The sequence below is a fragment of the Lytechinus variegatus genome, chromosome 3, assembly GCF_018143015.1.
Source record: "Lytechinus variegatus isolate NC3 chromosome 3, Lvar_3.0, whole genome shotgun sequence".
NCBI lineage: Eukaryota > Metazoa > Echinodermata > Echinoidea > Temnopleuroida > Toxopneustidae > Lytechinus > Lytechinus variegatus.
Window position 1 is genome coordinate 48,405,249 of NC_054742.1, and position 19,027 is coordinate 48,424,275.

Sequence of the window (19,027 nt, forward strand, 5' to 3'; positions counted from 1 at the left end):
ATCTTTTTAGATGCCCTGTAAGAAGAAATTTAATATTTCCCACCCATCATAAGACCATTTCCCAACCTTCTCTAAAATCTGTCTTCTGGTTGCAGATACCCACCTCTACAAGTCCTACATTAACAGGCCATCTATCTATGACACTCCACCTCATCGTACTGTTTTCAGCTAAATCTGGGTTCTTGGCATAGTGTCTGTAGATTGCATTCAGGCTACTCCCTGTTGTTGAGCAACTGTACTGTGGGTATTGTGTGAAGGCAACTGCCCTTTCTATGCCATCTCTGATGATAAGAATAAAAAGAAAAGAATCATTAAAGACCAAACTCACTAAAAGTTTATTTGAATTCACAGTACAAGGAAGAAAAAAATTACACTTTTATAATTACCCTTCCTTTGAAAGGGAAGATGAATTTTATCATCACTTTTTCATGTTTAGATAAAGCACTCCTTTATTTTTAATAATACTAAGTTTGTTGATTGAATGTTGAAAGAAAACCATAATTTAATCATGCAAAGTACCTAATATTCAAGGTTTACAAATTATGAAGCTTGCATTGCCAAAACCCTCTGAGGTTGAAATCATCATGAGGCAAAAGCTATAGGCAATAAAAAGATGCAATGTGTATTGTAGGTGCGATTTATACTCCTACTATTTTTTATCAAAAGCTGTAAATCAAAAATTTAAAATTTTAGATTAACAAAATATGAATAATTATTTCAAACAAATATGAGAGATTGTTTAGGGTAAAGCATGCATCCCTATACTGTAGAATACTCTACAAACAATGATATCTCACCTCTCCATTTGGTCTATAGTATCTTCTGTAAGTGGATTCACATATCTGAAACCAATGTAATACTTGTGAGGAGCTGGATGAAAAGAAACAAATTAAGATTTATAAGTTTTGGGGAAAATAAGTTTAAGAAACAGCATTACTCTTCTTAGTCTTATAGATATAATGATCTAATTGGTCTCTGTATAAAATTTACTGCACTGAGCAATACCTCGCAAAATCCGCATACATTCGTATTTCCGAAGCTTCGTTATTCCGAAGGGGTGGATATTCCAATGGTTCGTTATTCCGAAGGGTCGTATTTCCGAAGGTTTGTAATTCCGAAGGTTCGTTAGTCCGAAAACGAAATGAGGTTCATAATTCCGAAGGTTCGTTAATCCGAAAAAGAAATGAGGTTCGTAATTCCGAAGGTTCGTTAGTCCGAAAACTAAATGATTAACTAGCCTTATTTCGTTTTCAGATTAACGAACCTTCGGAACATCGAACCTTATTTCGTTTTCGGATTATCGAACCTTCCGAATAACGAACCTTCGGAATAACACCACAAATGTTCGGATTAACGAACCCTTTTACGTTTTCGGATTAACGAACATCGAGGTATAGGCAATTTGCGTGTTTCGGAATTACGAACCATCGAAATTATGAAGTGTAACTGCAAAATCTCATCGATGAGATGAGTAATTATTGTAACCATTGTTAATTAATTCTGATTAACAATAATAGTATTTCAATTAATACTTATTTTTAAAAAATAATAGTATAGGCCTAAGCTGTATATGAATTTCCTATCAACAACTGAAGTGACCTAACCAATGTAAAGAAATGAAATTCAATTATAAACAAAATCAGTAAAACTATTTTTAAAAAACAAAAAACATCTACCAGTTTGTGTAGAATACAATGAGAACTGAAAATGTGACAACAGGGAACCTAGCTTTTCAGCAACTTTATGACTTCCTGTTTTTTATTCTGTATTTCTGTTTTGTTTGCATTAGTTCTGAAAACTCCATCTGGATATGAACTTAATGAGTATTGGTTTCCTTGTTTGCATTTATCTTGTCTGTTAAACACTGAATTGAAGAAAATCATTACTAGTAAATAGCCTTCAATAACAATAGCCAGACTAACGTGTCTCCAGATATTTGGTGCATATAAAGCATGTCTGCCACCTGTTGCAAAACAGCTGGGCAGTTCTGATTATCAATAGTTTAAATGGACACTATAATACTCATATCATTTTCTCTCAACTTGTGTACAACAGAGAAATATTATGGTTCAGACCTATTCAATTCAATTAAAACATTGTGTTTATTGATGATCAAACATGTAAATACCAATCGCAAATGAAAAATTACGAAAAAAAGGTGGAAAATTCATAATTTGTTTACAAATTTTCGGCATTACTCCTATTTGTTAAAGATCAGTATGCTCAATCTGTAATGAAAATCATAAGTCAGAAAAATTGGAACCAGTGGGATTCAAACCTGCCATCTACCGCTTTCCGGGCAGCGACTTAACCACCAGGCTAAAATTTTGTGGAAAATTCATGTTTACAAGTTTGTGTTGGCACAATACATTACACATTAAAAAACGTAGTAAAATGCATTGAAAATACTATACATTCCAAAAACAAATGCAATTTTAGATCCAGCATAAAAGGCAATGAATGAATTTAACACGATATTGGCTGACTTGAAGGAGAGGAGACTGGCAATTTATTTGAATGACAAAATTGACTGTAAGGTGGGGATGGGGTGAACAATGTTTATTGCCTTTCCTAGTGGACAAACTCATCTTTTGTTGAGCATGTCAACAAAAAAAGGCAATGGCCTATTTTAAGTCATGTTGTTCTTGTTTGAAATCGTTAATATTTTTATATGATGAAGATATGTTTATTTTTTCTTAGGTAGACATGTCTTACACAGAGGATGCATTGAAAGTAATTTTGCCATTTTTTTTTACACAGTGCCAGTCTTCTCTCCTCAAGTGTTGGTAAATTACATATCTGACATACTTTTGTGTATGTAATGTAATTATGTCCTAAGATAATTTTACATACAGGTACACTTCATTGTATTATTTCAATAAAATCATTTTTTTTGCTGTAAGGCCGCTAAGATTACTTAATTATATGTAATTTCTCATTTTCTGAGAGAAACGTTTGTCACATCATGATATTTCAAGTATATGAGCATTTGGATATAATAAATTTGCTGTACTCTGTTTGAATTTAATTAATGATCATTTAAATTAATAATTGCAATGTCTAAACCCAGTAAAAAAAAGAGGAAAGCCACACTTCTTATTGACTTGTGTCATTAATTTTGTGAGGGCTGAGGGCTAAATACATCAGATCTTTTATTTTTCTGATCTTATTAGATCGCTGTCCCCGTTGACACGACATTGCTCCTGTGACAATTGCTCCGGCTTAATTTTGTATAAGGATGCAGGGTTAAGGTTAGGGGTGCAATAGGGTTTCATGTTAGATTTAGGATGGGGTATAGTGTTAAACCCAGGGTTGAAGTTGATCATTCGATTAGTGTGTGGAATTTAGAGTGGAGCAATTTTCACCATCATGGAACCCTGTCCCTTCACCCCCAACATAGTCTGCAAGCACAGAAACATATTTGACACTATAGTAAATTAAGAGGCTTTTATAGGAGGAAATTATAATTTGTTTTACAAATTTTCAGCATTAATCCTATTTGTTTAAGATCAGTATGCTCGATCTGTAATGAAAATCATGAAAATCATAAGATCAGTATGCTCGATACGTATGAAAATCATAAGCCATAAAGTCAGAAACCAGCCTGTTGGTTGAGTCGCTGCCCAGAAAGCAGTAGATGGCAGGTTCGAATCCCACTGGTTCCAATTTTTTCTGACTAATGATTTATGATTTTCATACAGATCGAGCATACTGATCTTATGATTTTCATTACAGATCGAGCATATTGATCTTAAACAAATAGGAGTAATGCCGAAAATTTGTTAAACAAAATATTTGACACTGTTTAACAAATAACTTGTATTTAGTAGAAAAAGCCATGGTACATGAGTCTAGACTAGGCCCGAGTCATATTGATTATTTTGTAATCCTGTGTCCGACAGCTTTTATCCGATCGAACATCGATGCATCAAATTTTGAAGGCAGGAAAATCGAGTCAATTTTTTGCTCCATCGCTCGCGTCACACTACCACTGCACCGATCGTCGCACAAGCAGTAAACAGAGCAAAGATCGTGAGTAGTTTACATGAACAAAAAACAAAAGGGACCCGTGGAGACCCACGCTATCGAAGATGATGAATTCCATTCATGAATCCATCACTATCTCAGCATGAACAGACAAGTGAGAATCAAACTGGAATCAAAATAACTTTCAAATCAATGGCAAATATGCATCATAATTACACAATAGGTTCCATTTTTTTGGAATATAATTCAATTATAAAGAAATAGTTTAGTTAGACATTATTCTTCATTTTGATGATTGCGTGTGCCAATGAAAGGGACAAATTTCTTTCCTTCACACTGTCATTTTTTTTCAATGCACTGATTATGGAAAATCTGCACCAGCGCTCAATGACATCAATCGAACGCCAATAGTAAGATTGATTTGACCCAGGCTTATTCTAGACTAACTCCTTCAGACTTTGCATTATGCACTATGTATGCAAAAACCAAACGTCTGTGCCTGCACATTACCCCCTTCATTCATTAACCTACCTGTTTCAGGTGATAGTTTGTCTAGTAACTTGACAAGACCTTCCCCCTGTATATTTGTCCATTTCTTGATAGGAGAACCCCCTCCGATCTTTTTGTACTGGGCCTGGATCTTGGGAGTTCTGCGTCTGGCTATGATTGGAGCCAACTTGCTATAAAATAAACAGATGAAAATAATAACAATCACTGCCAATAATGAAAATAAATCCTGCAAATGGAAAGGAAGGTAAAGTCTATTCTGCTGAAATATCATCAACATTGCGGATGGAACAGTCTGGTGACAAACACTTCCGTTCTCCCTACTAAAAATATGAATGAATAATGAAATATTGTAATCTGTGAAACATATATTTTGTGTGCAAATCTTTAGTCTTATGGGCAGTCATGAATTCACACTCTAATATTGAAATGGCTTTGAACTGTATACTCCAAGATATCACCTGTATAGGCTACAGGCTGAGTGTGTTATAGCAGCCAGTCTCATTCAAATCGAACAGGTGGATGTTAATATTACTATAATCTTTTTCTTAAAATATAATTTACATGCAACACATGCAGCAGAAATGACCTGCTAAGGTTTGGACAGTTCACCATAACTACTTTGCTGATTTTCCGATGCAAGCGTAAGTTTAGTACCTGAGATCTTAAGGGGCCTTTGTGTCTCAGCTCTATATCTACCAAAAAAGCCTAGCCTAGTATAAATCATATTTACATATTGATAATAATATACTTCATTCATATAGTGCCTTTTCATCAGATACAAAGTGCATTAAAGAAAGAAAGAATAGCAGAAACACAAATAGGGAGTATGAAACATAAGAATAATAACTACAAAATTATGTACATTATATGGAAACCGTACAGGAAAAATTAGGATCTGTTTTCAGACATTTCTTAAATGAGGAAAGTGTTGGGGAAGTCTTTAGTGAAGGCCGCAAGGAGTTCCTATGTTTTAGGGGCAACGGTAGAAAAGGCCCTAACACGTATTAGTTTAGCAGTATGAGGAATAACAAGAGTATTACTAGTGGCCGAGCGAATGTTGTATTTGGATGTGTGTGCAAAGAGAAAGTCAGCTAAATAGGTTGGGGCTTGATTGTCAACACATTTATAAGTTAGAGTTAAGGTCTTATGTCTGATATGATCATTAACATGGAGCCAATGGAGATCATTTATAAGAGGAGAAACATGGTCATACTTTGATTTACAGTGTATAAACTTTGCTGCTTTATTTTGAAGGAGTTGAGGAGAACTAAGGTCTTTAAGTGATATGCCATTGAGAAATGAGTTACAATAATCTAACCGTGATAGGACTAGTGATCTTATGAAATACATATCAAGAATACCCAATCGGTCTTGCCCCAAAATCACATTATGTGAGGTGTTACATCACCTCATTCATGTAGGTAGTATTACTAGTATCCAGGGGAGTATTTCATTAAGACTTAAATTGTCAATGATTTTTCACTGATTTATTTTTTTTTCAGCCAATCAGATGCAGTAGCTTATTACTTCTGTCAGTGAAAATCAATCAAAAAAGTGTTTGTGAAAAAACCCCCTACCCTGCTGTTCTTACCTTTGAGCTGGAAGGGGAATAATATCCTTATCCATGAAGAGACGAAGAAGAAAGTCATGGACTTCATCAGTGTTCTCTGGTCCACCCATATTCAACATCATGATGCCTGTCTTGGGTTTCCTTCATTCAACATAAAATATTTTTTTGATATTTGAGAAATATTTAATTAACAAAGTGCTTTTAAAGAAAAAATAACACTGGATTCTTGTGAATTTAGAAAAAAGTTTTGTGGATTAAATTCCAACAGCATGCACTATCATTTTGGAAATGAAAAAAAGTATACATATAACTGGAGATCTTTGTATCCTATTAATCATTATTTACCAAATATACTGTTGCTGGGCTTCTTAAATATCTGTTTTTGTATTACACTAAACACATGTATACATATCTACTTGTACAGTGCAAGCATGGGGCATTTACTCTTCATCTCATTTACACTACTTGCATCCCAATGTATTATGGGGAGGGGCGGGTAATACTGACAGAGCGTTTCACTGAACACTGCAATAATCAAGACAAATTTGTTCAATATTTTGATCAGTTTAAAAAAAAAATTACATTTACTTATTGATTACTTAACCCTAACTAGGCTGGGCTTTTTTGGCTTTCCTGAGATCTCGGCAGCCGATCACGCGAGCGCCGCAAAAATTTGCACGCTGGTAGTAGGCGATGTAATCTAAAAGGTTGTATGGTAAAATTTTCCAAAATAATGATATTTTATTTTATATGAATTAATTATGCTAATTTATGCATAAATCATACTTTTTACTCCAATTCACTAAATAAAGCTCCTAGAATGCTAATTTTTGGTAAAAATACAATGTATTCTTTGTAGCATCCTTAACAATCGCAGTTGAAAAAAAACTTCGTTTTGGAAATCAATTTCTTATGTATTTTACTGTTTTATGAATTTTTTATGTATTTCTTTGTTTTTAAACCTTTTTTTCACCAGATTTATTGCACAACCTTTTTGAAGCATAATCATGCTAAAATCAATTGATTTCCGCTGTTTAAAGTAAAAATAATCATATCTTTATGAAAAAGATGAGAAAACTCAATTTGCATTGACTTTGTACACAAAATCACATTTTGGAACAATTTTTGGTCTGACATGCACTTACGAAATGTTGCGTAATTTCGGAACCCCATAACCGGGCGTTGTAAATTTGATCTCAAAAGATGCGTGAGACTCAAAAGTATAAACTCTGAGAGTGGCGCAGTCAAAAAAATTCGCGCAGCGGATTGATCGGAGAAAATGTTGAGGGGGGAATGATTCAACCCCCCCCCCGGCCATTTTAGGATTAAGAAGTGATTAATTCTTTGAATTAGTATATTTTTTTACAAATATCTTGGGTATCACAATGCATATATATTCATATACCATGATTGCATACATACGGTTTGGTTTCTTGACTAGTTACATCAGCTCTTTGACATACTGATGTGGAAATGGATCTTGAATCTTGTAGCAACATTCCTGCAACATACCTCTGGAGTACATTAGGACCTGCAGTACATGATGGACATATTAGAAAAGATTAATTGAAATTTAATAGAAGGTTGCCTTTTCTATACAAACAATAAGTTGGACTTCACTATGGCAAACTGTACTGAGACTTGTAAAGCACAAGCCTTTTTCAGTAGGTGGTAAGTACTTGGAATGAGAAATCTAATATTTTCTTCAAATGTTTTCAAGTTTGTATTGCCGGCAACATAGTGATACCATACACTGAATGCCAGAGGGACGTTCCTTGCGCTTTATTATTTTAGTTCTATAATCAGCAAGCTCCATTTAGACCAATCATTGAGCTTTATCAGTCTTTCTCTATCATTAATTATTTTGCTGAGACAACATCTGATACCATTAACACCAATACATACACAAAGAGCTCAGGTGTATGGACAGGGTCAAGTCTTGTGGGGGGGCCTAGAAAGTCATCTTTCTGAATATTGGCACTCAACTAAATTTCAGAATTCTTGGCCGAGTAACTACAAAATGCACGCTTTTCTGAGCAGAGGTGGAATGTGCAGCTGAGAAAAACCATGTCCAATAATTAGAGATAAAACTTTTTAAAAGAGGTTCTCTTAGTATCAAAGTAAATCATTATTTACTGATTCCTATAATGTTATGACAAGCAAAATCATTATTTTAGCAGCAGAATAAAGTCAACAATCAAGCATTTATTCTTTTGTTAATTACTTTTACAAATTTTCTACAATAATTTCCAAGACTTGACCCTATCCAGGTACTAGGGCCTGGGTTCTAATAATAATGATAATAATCCGATTTTATATAGCACTTAATCCATCGGAACGACGTGTCTAAGCGCTTTACAGATATATTATTACCCCGATCATCGGATTCAATCAGTCATTCCCGCATACAATCAGGGGTGTGAGCAAGAACAAATTAAAATAGCTGAAATTGCAAAAGCTCCTATACTTTTGTACAGACAAAAAGCAAAGAATGCTGAAATAAGCTTGACAATTAAGAACAAATATAGCTGAAATCAGCTAAATAGCTGAACTCTCACACCCCTGTACAATGTGTGCACATCCTCCACTCCCTGGGGAGTATTCCAGTCAGTCGCCTGTGAGGCGCACACAGTACTGGACAAGCTACAATGACTTTCACATCCTACCAGGTACCCATTTAGCACCTGGGTCAAGAGTGGCAAAGTGTGGATTAACGCCTTGCCAAAGGACGCCAGACCGCGATGGGATTCAAACACACGACCCTCTGTTTACAAGGCGAGAGTCAGAACCACTACACCACGGCTCCTCCTTCTACTGAGTCCATTCAATCTAATTTTTTCTTAGTGAGTAGATTCTTTTGCTGCGACAGTAGACCTTACTGCAAATAGCTCCATGCAAGTAATCATGGGACCAAAAAGGGGGCAAGAGCGACAATGAGCGTTGCTTCTGTCCAGATGCGACCATGAGAATGCTAGCAGTGCTTAGTCTTGAGGACTCCATGATGATGCTTTTTTATAAATATTTTGACTTGTTCATCATGGAGTCTTTACACTCTTCTCATAGACGCATAAGAATGCTAGTTGACCGAAAATCATTTGGATCGACTCTGCGTGATTCGTGTCTTTAATATTGTTTCATTTTAAACTTATATGTTGTCATCTACAAATATCATTGTTGAAGATATTTTGGGAAGAATTCTGCATTGGTCCGCAGCCTTTTTTTGTGATCATGGAAAATACAAATGAACTTTGCTCTGTCATCTACTTGTGCAATGCTGGCCAGCGCCAGCGCATACAGTCAGTGCATGCATGCAGTGCGTCCATAGCGCATCGACGCGAGGGCCGGAGCAAAAAAAAATTGACTCAATTTTCCCTGTCTTCAAAATTCGATGCGTCGATGTTCGGTCGAATTAAAGCTGTCGAACAGCGGTTTTCAAAATAATTGATATGACTCAGGCTTAATTATTTTTTCATAATGTGACATTTTATGCTGAAAAAAAAAACGATCCGAAAATCAGGTATCCGCTGAATGTTAGATCTAACGTTACTGCTATTAATAATACGTTGTCTGTACGTACGGGCCTCCAAGCTCTTCGGTCTATGTATTGGTCAGTGAGCCAACGCAGTTCAGCGGAACAACCAAAATACAATTACAGAGACTGAAGCTTTTGGTCTACCTAGGAGAGTGAGTTAACTTTTGGTCTGCCTACGAGAGTGAGTACAGGAAACAGGTCGCGAGCGGGGAAGGATGTGTCTGGGGTAGCTCCGTGTTTTTCGCTAGTTTTAGCCGAATGCTTTCGGTTTTATTTTATAAACTTTTAGAGTTTTTTGTGGGGCTTTGAACGGGGCGTTTTGATTCATAGGGTTTTTTTGCAGTAAATTGCATTTTACAAATTTTTTTTCGGGGTTTTTGCAAAGATTTAAATTTCAAAAGTAAACCCATAAGCGTATGGATGCTTTATCTGCACTTGTTTTATTTTGTACGTGCGCCTGTGGTTTGTATGATGTCACAATTGGACAATAGTGAGTGGACAAGTTAAAATCACTTAAATAGGAATATATCAGGAATATTTCAGAACCAAGTTGTGTGCATAAGTTATTTATGTTTTCTATGAGTATGTTCCAATTTCATTCATATTTTATTTAGGCCAAATTTTATTTTTGTTCACATTTTGTCATGTTATATGGTTACAGGTCATTTCAAATGATCTGCTAACAAGTCTTAAGTTATATTGCAAGTTAGCTTAGACTTTAACATTAGAGTAAAGGTAGGACTTTGATTTAACTTGCTGAGTGCTGAGTTTTCACATACTTATTTGTATTTATTTGTTTGTATATATTCATCTGTATTCATTTATTTTCTGATATCCATTTTCTTTTCGTTATGTTCATGCGTGGATGTTATAATTTTTGTTACAATCAACCCATTGGCTACCTCGGTCTTCTTGGTGACTTATCATGCTAGAGCATCTGTGAATAGTGTGCCGACCGGGAGAATAACATCCCTTAAACTGTGGGCGAACGGTGCAGCAAACAGTCACCGAGTATTACTGAGGTGGAGCTGGGATAAATGTGACATAAAAGTTTGTAATTTCATCCAAGAATACCACATTTTTTATACCCAAATAAACTATTTAGAGTCTACTTGGGTCTTTACTCTTTTCTTTACTTTTCTTTCCTTTTGACTCTTTTAAGTCTATAGAGTCAATTCCTCTTAAAGCATATTTGATTATGGTGTGTACAATAGTGGATATGTTATTTGGTATTATTCAATTATAGTAGGCCTATTATGTTGACTTTATTGATGTTTTAATTTACATCAGCTTTGAGTATAAAGTACATAGAATACATTTGATTTTCTTTTTTCTGCTGATTAGATTGCAAATATATTCTTTAAGATGCAGCATAACTATGTTAGTTAAAATGGAAACTCTAAGTTTTAGCAGTCGTTGACAACCATCTTTTATGATTAGCCCTAACCAATATTTACTTACATGTCTGTTAGAGAAAGTAATCATCATCATGATGAACAGGAATTCGCTTTACTTGTTAATTCTTTCAACTACTTTTTTTTCAGTTGTTTTATTAGACGAGTAGAGACACAAAGACAGGAATATTTATTTTGTCATGAGTCTCTAGACTTCAAGGCAGTTGACTTTCTTGAAAAGAGCATTATAAACAAACATCAACAAGTAAAGCAAGGCATTGCGATCAAGGTTGTTACACGAAGTAGGCGTTCATTATCAGTCCTTAAAGAGGTGAAATCTCACTCCTTACTTTAAATCACTCTACTACTTCTATCATTATCATCGGATGTAGAGCTAAATCCGGGCCCTTACCAACCCAAGTATCCTTGCCAAATCTGTCACAAGGGAGTGACATGGGCTCAGAGAGGTGTTGCCTGCGATGTTTGTGATCATTGGTTCCACGTCAGTTGTATGCACATGTCAACCCCAGTCTACAACGCTCTCTATGGAAGTAATGCTATATGGGAATGTACTAACTGCGGTATGCCACAATTTTCTTCCAGTCTTTTCGCATCGTCTGGGAGTATTGATTTATCAAATTCATTCTCAAGTCTTGACCATTCATCACTCAGCAATGCTAGCGATTTACAATCAAGCATTGTACCAGGCAACATCGGATCTCCTTTGATCAGCTCTTCTCCAAGACAGTCTTTAAATCCTCGCAGAAATCTTAACAAACCCAATCCCTCGAGTATTAGAGTTCTTACCATCAACTTCCAAAGTTTGAAGAACAAGAAGGAGGAATTGAATGCCCTCATCGATTGTGAGAAACCTGATGTTATTATTGGAACAGAGACCTGGCTGAACAGTACAATATTTAGTTCAGAGTTCTTCCCACCCTTCCTTGATGTTATCAGGAAAGACCGACAAGATGGCTACGGCGGAGTGTTATTAGCAATAAGAAATGATCTAGTATACAAACAGATCCTGAAAGCCAAGGATGTAGAGCAAGTGTTCATAAAGGTTCATATTGGTCAGAACAAAGATGTTGTGATTGGATCTCTTTATCGACCCCCAAACCCATCACTACTTGGATGAAATGTGTTCCTCGATCGAATCACTGTGCAGAGAAGAGAGGAAAGCTCTTAGCTGGATTGGAGGGGACTTCAACCTGCCTGACATAGACTGGTCTTTACAGACAGTTTGTGGTAATAGGAATCCTGCTCAATTTAACAAGTTCTTGGATATGGTCCAAAATTGTACTCTCCAACAGATGGTATTATTCAAGACTAGAGAGGTCCATACCCTTGATCTTTTTCTCACAATTCGTCCATCCTTTGTTACGAAGTGTTCATCTCTTCCAGGCTTAGGGGATCATGACATTATCCTGACAGTGTCCGACATATCTGTCCGAAGAGAAAAACCAGTGAGGCGTAAGATTCATCTTTGGAAGAAGGCCAGTCTAGATGAAATGAAGAAGCGAGGAAAACTTTTCCAGCAAGAGTTCCTTGGGAAGTACCCTTCAACAGCAGACTCTGTTTCTGATATGTGGTATGACATCAAGTCAGCATTGTTAAACATTCTTGATGAGTGTGTACCCTCCAACATGTCTTCGACCAGATACAGCCAACCCTGGATTAACTTAAATATCAAGTGGTTGTCAAGAAGGAAGAAACGGAGTTACAAGAAAGCGAGAATAACAAAGAACAACCATGATTTTTTGCGATACAAGAAACTCCAAAAAGAGTGCAAGCAGGCTTGTAAAGTGGCATACAGTGACTACATTACCAACATTGTAAGCCCAGGATGCTCCTCAAATCCAAAAAGATTTTGGAGTTTCATCAACAGCAAGAAGTGCAACAATGGTGTCTCCACTTTATTTTCTCCAAACAAAGGAATGGTGTCTGACAGTTCTACTAAAGCTAGTCTTCTCAATAAACAATTTTCTTCAGTTTTCAATGGAAACGAAGACACCACCAGCATACCACAGAAATGTCCCAGTCCTTACAAGAGTATGGAATCCATTGATGTGTCACCCGCAGGGGTTTACAAGCTCCTACACGATTTGAACCCACACAAAGCTTCTGGACCTGACATGATTCCAGCGCGGCTCTTGAAAGAACTTGCACTTGAGTTAACCCCAATCTTTGTTCACTTCTATCAGGCTTCCCTTAATCAAGGTACCATTCCTGAAGATTGGAAGAGAGGAAACATCGTCCCAGTCTTTAAGAAGGGTGATACATGTAGATCGCTGCCAGAGAACTACAGGCCTGTATCACTCACCTCAATAGCATGCAAAACCTTAGAACATATTGTGTGTAGTAGCATCATGAAACACCTGGACTTGCATCATATACTATCTGATGCCCAACATGGCTTCCGGAAAAGGAGATCCTGTGTAACACAGTTAAAGTAGTTGATGATCTAGCTTCAACAATCGACAGGAAAGGGCAAACTGATGCAATCTTGTTAGATTTTTCCAAGGCGTTTGACAAAGTTCCACATCAAAGACTACTGTACAAGGTTGGATACTATGGTATAAGGGATGAGGTACATCTTTGGCTTGCTGACTTTTTGTCTCAACGTAGTCAACGAGTTATTATTGATGGAGCAACATCAGAACCAGCACCTGTCCTCTCAGGAGTACGGCAGGGGAGTGTCGTCGGTCCTTTGCTCTTTCTCCTGTACATAAATGACTTGCCAGAGTATGTGACCAATGGCTCTTCAGTTCGTCTGTTTGCTGACGACTGTGCCCTATACCATCCCATCAGTTCACGAGAAGACGCCGAAGATCTGCAGCGTGATCTTGATGCCCTGCAGCAATGGGAGAGGGACTGGGGTATGACATTCCATCCCGGAAAGTGCCAGGTTTTACACATTACAAGGAAGAAAATCTTTCCACACAACAGGTACTTCATCCACGGCCAAGCTCTGGAAGAAAAAGGTAATGCCAAATACCTCGGCATAACCTTTAGCAATAATCTCAGTTGGAATGCCCATGTAGACTCCATTACCAAGAAAGCAAATAATACCAGATGTTTTCTGCAAAGAAATCTCACAAGCTGTCCAAGAAAAACTAAGGTCATTTGTTACAAGATGCTCCTGAGGCCAATAATGGAGTATGCATCTGAGATCTGGGACCCATTCACACAGTCAAAAATCAGAAATCTGGAAATGATACAACACGGGTACGCTCGCTATGTTTGTCACGACTACCGAACTACAAGCAGCATTTCTGCTATGCTTCGACAACTACAGTGGCAAACCCTTCAAGAGCGTAGGGCCCAAGCCAAGACTCTACTTATGTATTGCATCATTAATAATCTTGTAGACGTCCAGCAACAACTGAAACACTCATCATTCAAATCGCGAGGTCATTCTAAAAAACTCATGATTCCATTTGCAAATACAGAATGTTACAAAAATTCCTTCTTTCCTGCCACTGCCAGGCTATGGAATTCCCTACCTCAGGACGTCGTAGACAGCACCTCAGCAAATATATTCAAGAGTGAGGTGCAACATGTCAGACTATGTTGTTAGTCTGCATGTAGACAGCTGGCAGCCGTCTGTTTCGAGGAGTTTTTTAAACATTTTTTTATTTTTTAATTTCTCCTCGTACACAGACGGCTCGCTATCGTGCACCCACCATTAGGGGACTTGCAATGCAAAATCCCCCCGTCGGGGCTCTTCAGTTTTTGTCCTTAATGAATAAAAATTTTGAAAATTAACGAGACCAAATTGCAAATTAATATTCCCTCTTGGCATTAATTGCCAAAAAACGGAGAAAATGAAGTTAAAAGGAACAAAAACAGTGATTTACCTCGGCTGTCGCGCAAATTCACTATCCCGTTTTATCTGATGTTAAGTACATAAACATATGGCCATTGAGTCCCCTGTACAGATCGCGCTAGAACTTCGGTCTCTGTATTTGGTGAGTGAAGCCAACGGAGTTCAGCTGAACAACCAACATAACAGAGACCGAAGCATGCGAAGGATTCATATGCACCTGGTGCACGCGAATCTTTCACACCCTTTTTACTAAAATAACTATGACTTTACATCAAAGCTAAGAATTCTAATTGTGCTATGTATTTCTATTTGCACGTGAATCTTTCACACCCTTTTTACTAAAATAACTATGACTTTACATCATAGCTAAGAATTCTAATTGTGCTATGACACTTACCGAACCATATGTCGTTTGTTGAATTCTCTTTTTACTAAAATAACTATGACTTTACATCATAGCTAAGAATTCTAATTGTGCTATGACACTTACCGAACCATATGTCGTTTGTTGAATTCTCTTTGCTGTTTTTTTTTATAAAATAATGCATTCGTATGTAAATATATATACGGTATTAGGCCTATATGTTTGCTTTTTTTACCACAACTTCAACGGTGGATTCTCAGCACTCAGCATTCAAATCCACAATACAGTATGACAATACACCACAGGTGGTATGTACTTATACATGTATAGGAAGAAGAACTTTCTACCCACTCTTCTTTCACCCATGGTTTCAAATCATTTCGCATGCAAAGGATTCATATGCACCTGGTGCACGCGAATCTTTCACACCCTTTTTACTAAAATAACTATGACTTTACATCATAGCTAAGAATTCTCATTGTGCTATGTATTTCTATTTGCACGCGAATCTTTCACACCCTTTTTACTAAAATAACTATGACTTTACATCATAGCTAAGAATTCTAATTGTGCTATGACACTTACCGAACCATATGTCATTTGTTGAATTCTCTTTGCTGTTTTTTTTAATAAAATAAGAGCATTTTTCGTGATCCTTCTGCTCAGCGCGGATATCAATTTTTGCCTAAAGAGGGCGCGCGATATTATTCACAAGCCGGTAGGCACTTAAGAACCAAGTTTGAAAGGATACTCGTAAAATTACGTCACTCTCGCCAATGAATATTCATTAGATCGTGGTCGTGCGTGTTCAATACACACTGAGTGCATGCATGCAGAGAGTTTGTATTGAACACGCACGACCACGATCTAATGAATATTCATCGGCGAGAGTGACGTAATTTTACGAGTGTCCTTTCAAACTTGGTTCTTAAGTGCCTACCGTTTGTTTACGGTATACCTTTGTTTACGGTTTTGCAAGCTAGCTGCATTCTAGGCGATCAGCATTATTTTCTTGCTCGTTCAATCCACTTTCATCATCATCTTGTCAAAAGATGGCGTACTTTACCAATAAGTATATACATGAGATGCAACCTGTTGATTTTTGGTACAATTTCCTATTATGCGCCGACGACTTGAATCGAGAATGTTCGATAGGAAAAATTGCTTTTCGATTGTTGTTTGCGTACTTTCCACCGCAGTATCAAGGATAACTAAGCTGGGCGTTGTGGCGTGCGCCTGTAATCCAAGCTGTGGGGAAGTTACAAATTGATGCAGAGATTCGAGCCCTGATCACGTCTTTCGGATGGTGACGTTAAAGGTCGGTCCCAGACGTAAATAATCATACCTGATTGATACACGTCTAACAAAACTCAAATACACACACATAAGGACGGATTGAATGGTTGATATTTGGAGGTAAGCGATAAAAACAGTTTTATAAATAATTCCTTTTTAAAATGAAGTTAAAATACGAATGTTCAATTGCAAGAGTCATAATGGAGAAATATTGAAAGTTTTGACGTGTTTCATTCCCTCACATTCGTGTGATGAATGAAAACGTCAAAGTCCACTATGAAATCACATGCGTTGTGTGTGCGAGGTTAGTATTACTAACCTCGCATGTTGTGCATTGTGTGAGTGCTCTTCTTTATCCAAATTAAGCGCACACACTCCACAGCTCAGATCAGAAGGCGTGGGACTGAGACCAAGCCGAGGCGATTATGCAACTCTAATATCATCTTAAATTTCGGGATACCTATTTATTATTTTTAATAGAAATCATAGAAAACTTTGCGATTACAACCATACAAGGATATAAATCACAATTTCAACTCACGTAAAGCATACAGTTGCTTGAATAGAGCCATATTGTTGGAGCTGTATCGCTATGCCGTCGACAGATAGTCGTGACCAAAGGTCGTGACGTAAGTCAATCGCAGTGGCGGATATCCGCTATTAAATTTATAAACGGCCGGATATCATAATATAATGATGCAACGTTAACGCGAACTTGCTGAGAACGCAGATCCGCGACGCGGATAGCCGGATACAATCGGATAGACGTTGTCGTAGCGCCCGGTCCGGTCGTAGCGCTCGCGGAGGTTTCCCTTGCCTCCAGGGGCGTAACACAAGGGGGGGGGGGGGAGGGGAGGGCAAGTGCCCAAAATTTTCCGGTCATTATGAGGCAAAAATTCCAAATTTTGAGAGGGTCAGATATGGCGTGAAAGCAAAATCTATTTTTTTTTAAGTAGTGAACGAGCAAAAATTTAGACATTTTTTTTACAAAAATCCAATTAGGTGATATTTTGACATGTACGTAATATTCAGAAAATTATATTTTTTTTGGGGGGGGACTAGTGCCCCCGCTTCCACCGCCCCTGTATAATCATATTAACAAAACAAATCCTAAAGTGTCGTAGCTATGTATTTCTATTCAGCCTATTTTTTTACATTATTTTTTAAACAATTTTGCACCTATAGTTACCAATAATATTTCCATTATTTGAATGTAGAATAAGAGTATTGTCCATTAAATGCTTTGCTCACGGTCATTATGTGCCGAGGCAGAGGATTGAACCCCAGACTGTCCATAGCCAGGCGCCTAAGGCTACTCGGCCACGGCACCTCCACACTGCACTAATTTGACTAAGCATATCATGCTGGTACATTTTTTCTAATGCTTTTTAGCCTTTATCAAGACATAACACTAATACCTTGGTCACATTTGCTCTACGGCGGCCGTACGGCGAGTCGAAAACAGCCGTTTTAACGTTTTTTTGTACCAGCTACATATAGGTGGTTTGAATAAAAATTAATAAAACGACTGTTTTCGACTCGCCGTACGGCCGCCGTAGAACAAATGTGACCAAGACAAAGTTATTAGATATCATAACATTTTCATACATAGGGTAATGAATAAAATATACAAAATAAAGTGAAGTACATGTATACAGCAATATAACCAATGCAATATTGCTGATGTGGATTACGGTACACCATGTGGAGTGTTATAGAAACAGTGGATATAAGAGAAGTGGATAGGCGAGAAAGTGGAGATTGAGAGTAGAGTATTCTTTCTTGGAAGTATAGTCCTGAAAAGGACTGTAAACCAGAAGAAATGTTGAGTGAGAACAGCTTGAGTAGTAGAGCTGATGAGATGAGGAGATGAGAGGATTCCAAAAAGTCACTTGGCGGGCCGTATCCGGGTTTTAAAAAGAAAACCACATCTTTAAAAAGTTCAATATCTGCTCTTTAATACCTCAATTACAGAAAATGGTTAAGGAATTAAAGTTCTGGTTATTTGAAATAAGGATTGAATTCCAATAATTTCATGAAATGAAGAGGTTTTTACAGCCTAGCGTTCAAACTCACTCGACGCTCCGTTTTAATGACGATCAGCCATACATTAACTCTTCTGTTAGCGTGCGATAGCTTCTGTGGGAAACTGGTGAAAACACGTTTTTTATGGAAATACAAGTATTGTTTCGAGGGTCATAACCTTTTTACTTCTTGACCATTTTTTGTGATTAAGGTATCAAATAAGAGAGCAGATATTGAACTTTTTAGTCATGTGATTTTCTTTTTTTAGTTAACTTTTTGGCATCCTTTCTTTGAATTGTTTTTGCTCACTCATGCGTGAATGAGGAATAATCTAAGTAGTACTAGATGAAAGAGAAGATTCTAAGCTTTACGTTAGTAGGTCATTTGTCTATTTTCTTTATGATTAAGTTATGATAAATCATCACCAAATCTCGGGTTCGTTTTTTCTGGGACGCACTGTATATATATATAGGCCCTATATATTCATATCTCCATATTTTGTAAGACAATACAATAAAAA

The 19,027-nt window shown here is 37.1% G+C and overlaps 1 protein-coding gene across 1 annotated transcript in view; it reads right to left on the reverse strand.

The window, feature by feature from the left end:
- Nucleotides 1–17,130, reverse strand: part of LOC121411219 (ferrochelatase, mitochondrial-like) — a 41,555-nt gene extending 24,425 nt beyond the window's left edge. Inside the window, exons 1-6 of the mRNA XM_041603806.1 lie at nt 17,024–17,130; nt 7,490–7,598; nt 6,089–6,208; nt 4,519–4,667; nt 798–870; nt 104–281 (exon numbers count right to left, since the gene is read on the reverse strand). Coding sequence (XP_041459740.1) covers nt 104–281; nt 798–870; nt 4,519–4,667; nt 6,089–6,208; nt 7,490–7,598; nt 17,024–17,054 — 660 coding nt within the window. The 5' untranslated portion in view covers nt 17,055–17,130. The remainder of the gene's footprint in view (nt 1–103; nt 282–797; nt 871–4,518; nt 4,668–6,088; nt 6,209–7,489; nt 7,599–17,023) is intronic.
- Between the last annotated feature and the right edge of the window lie 1,897 nt (nt 17,131–19,027).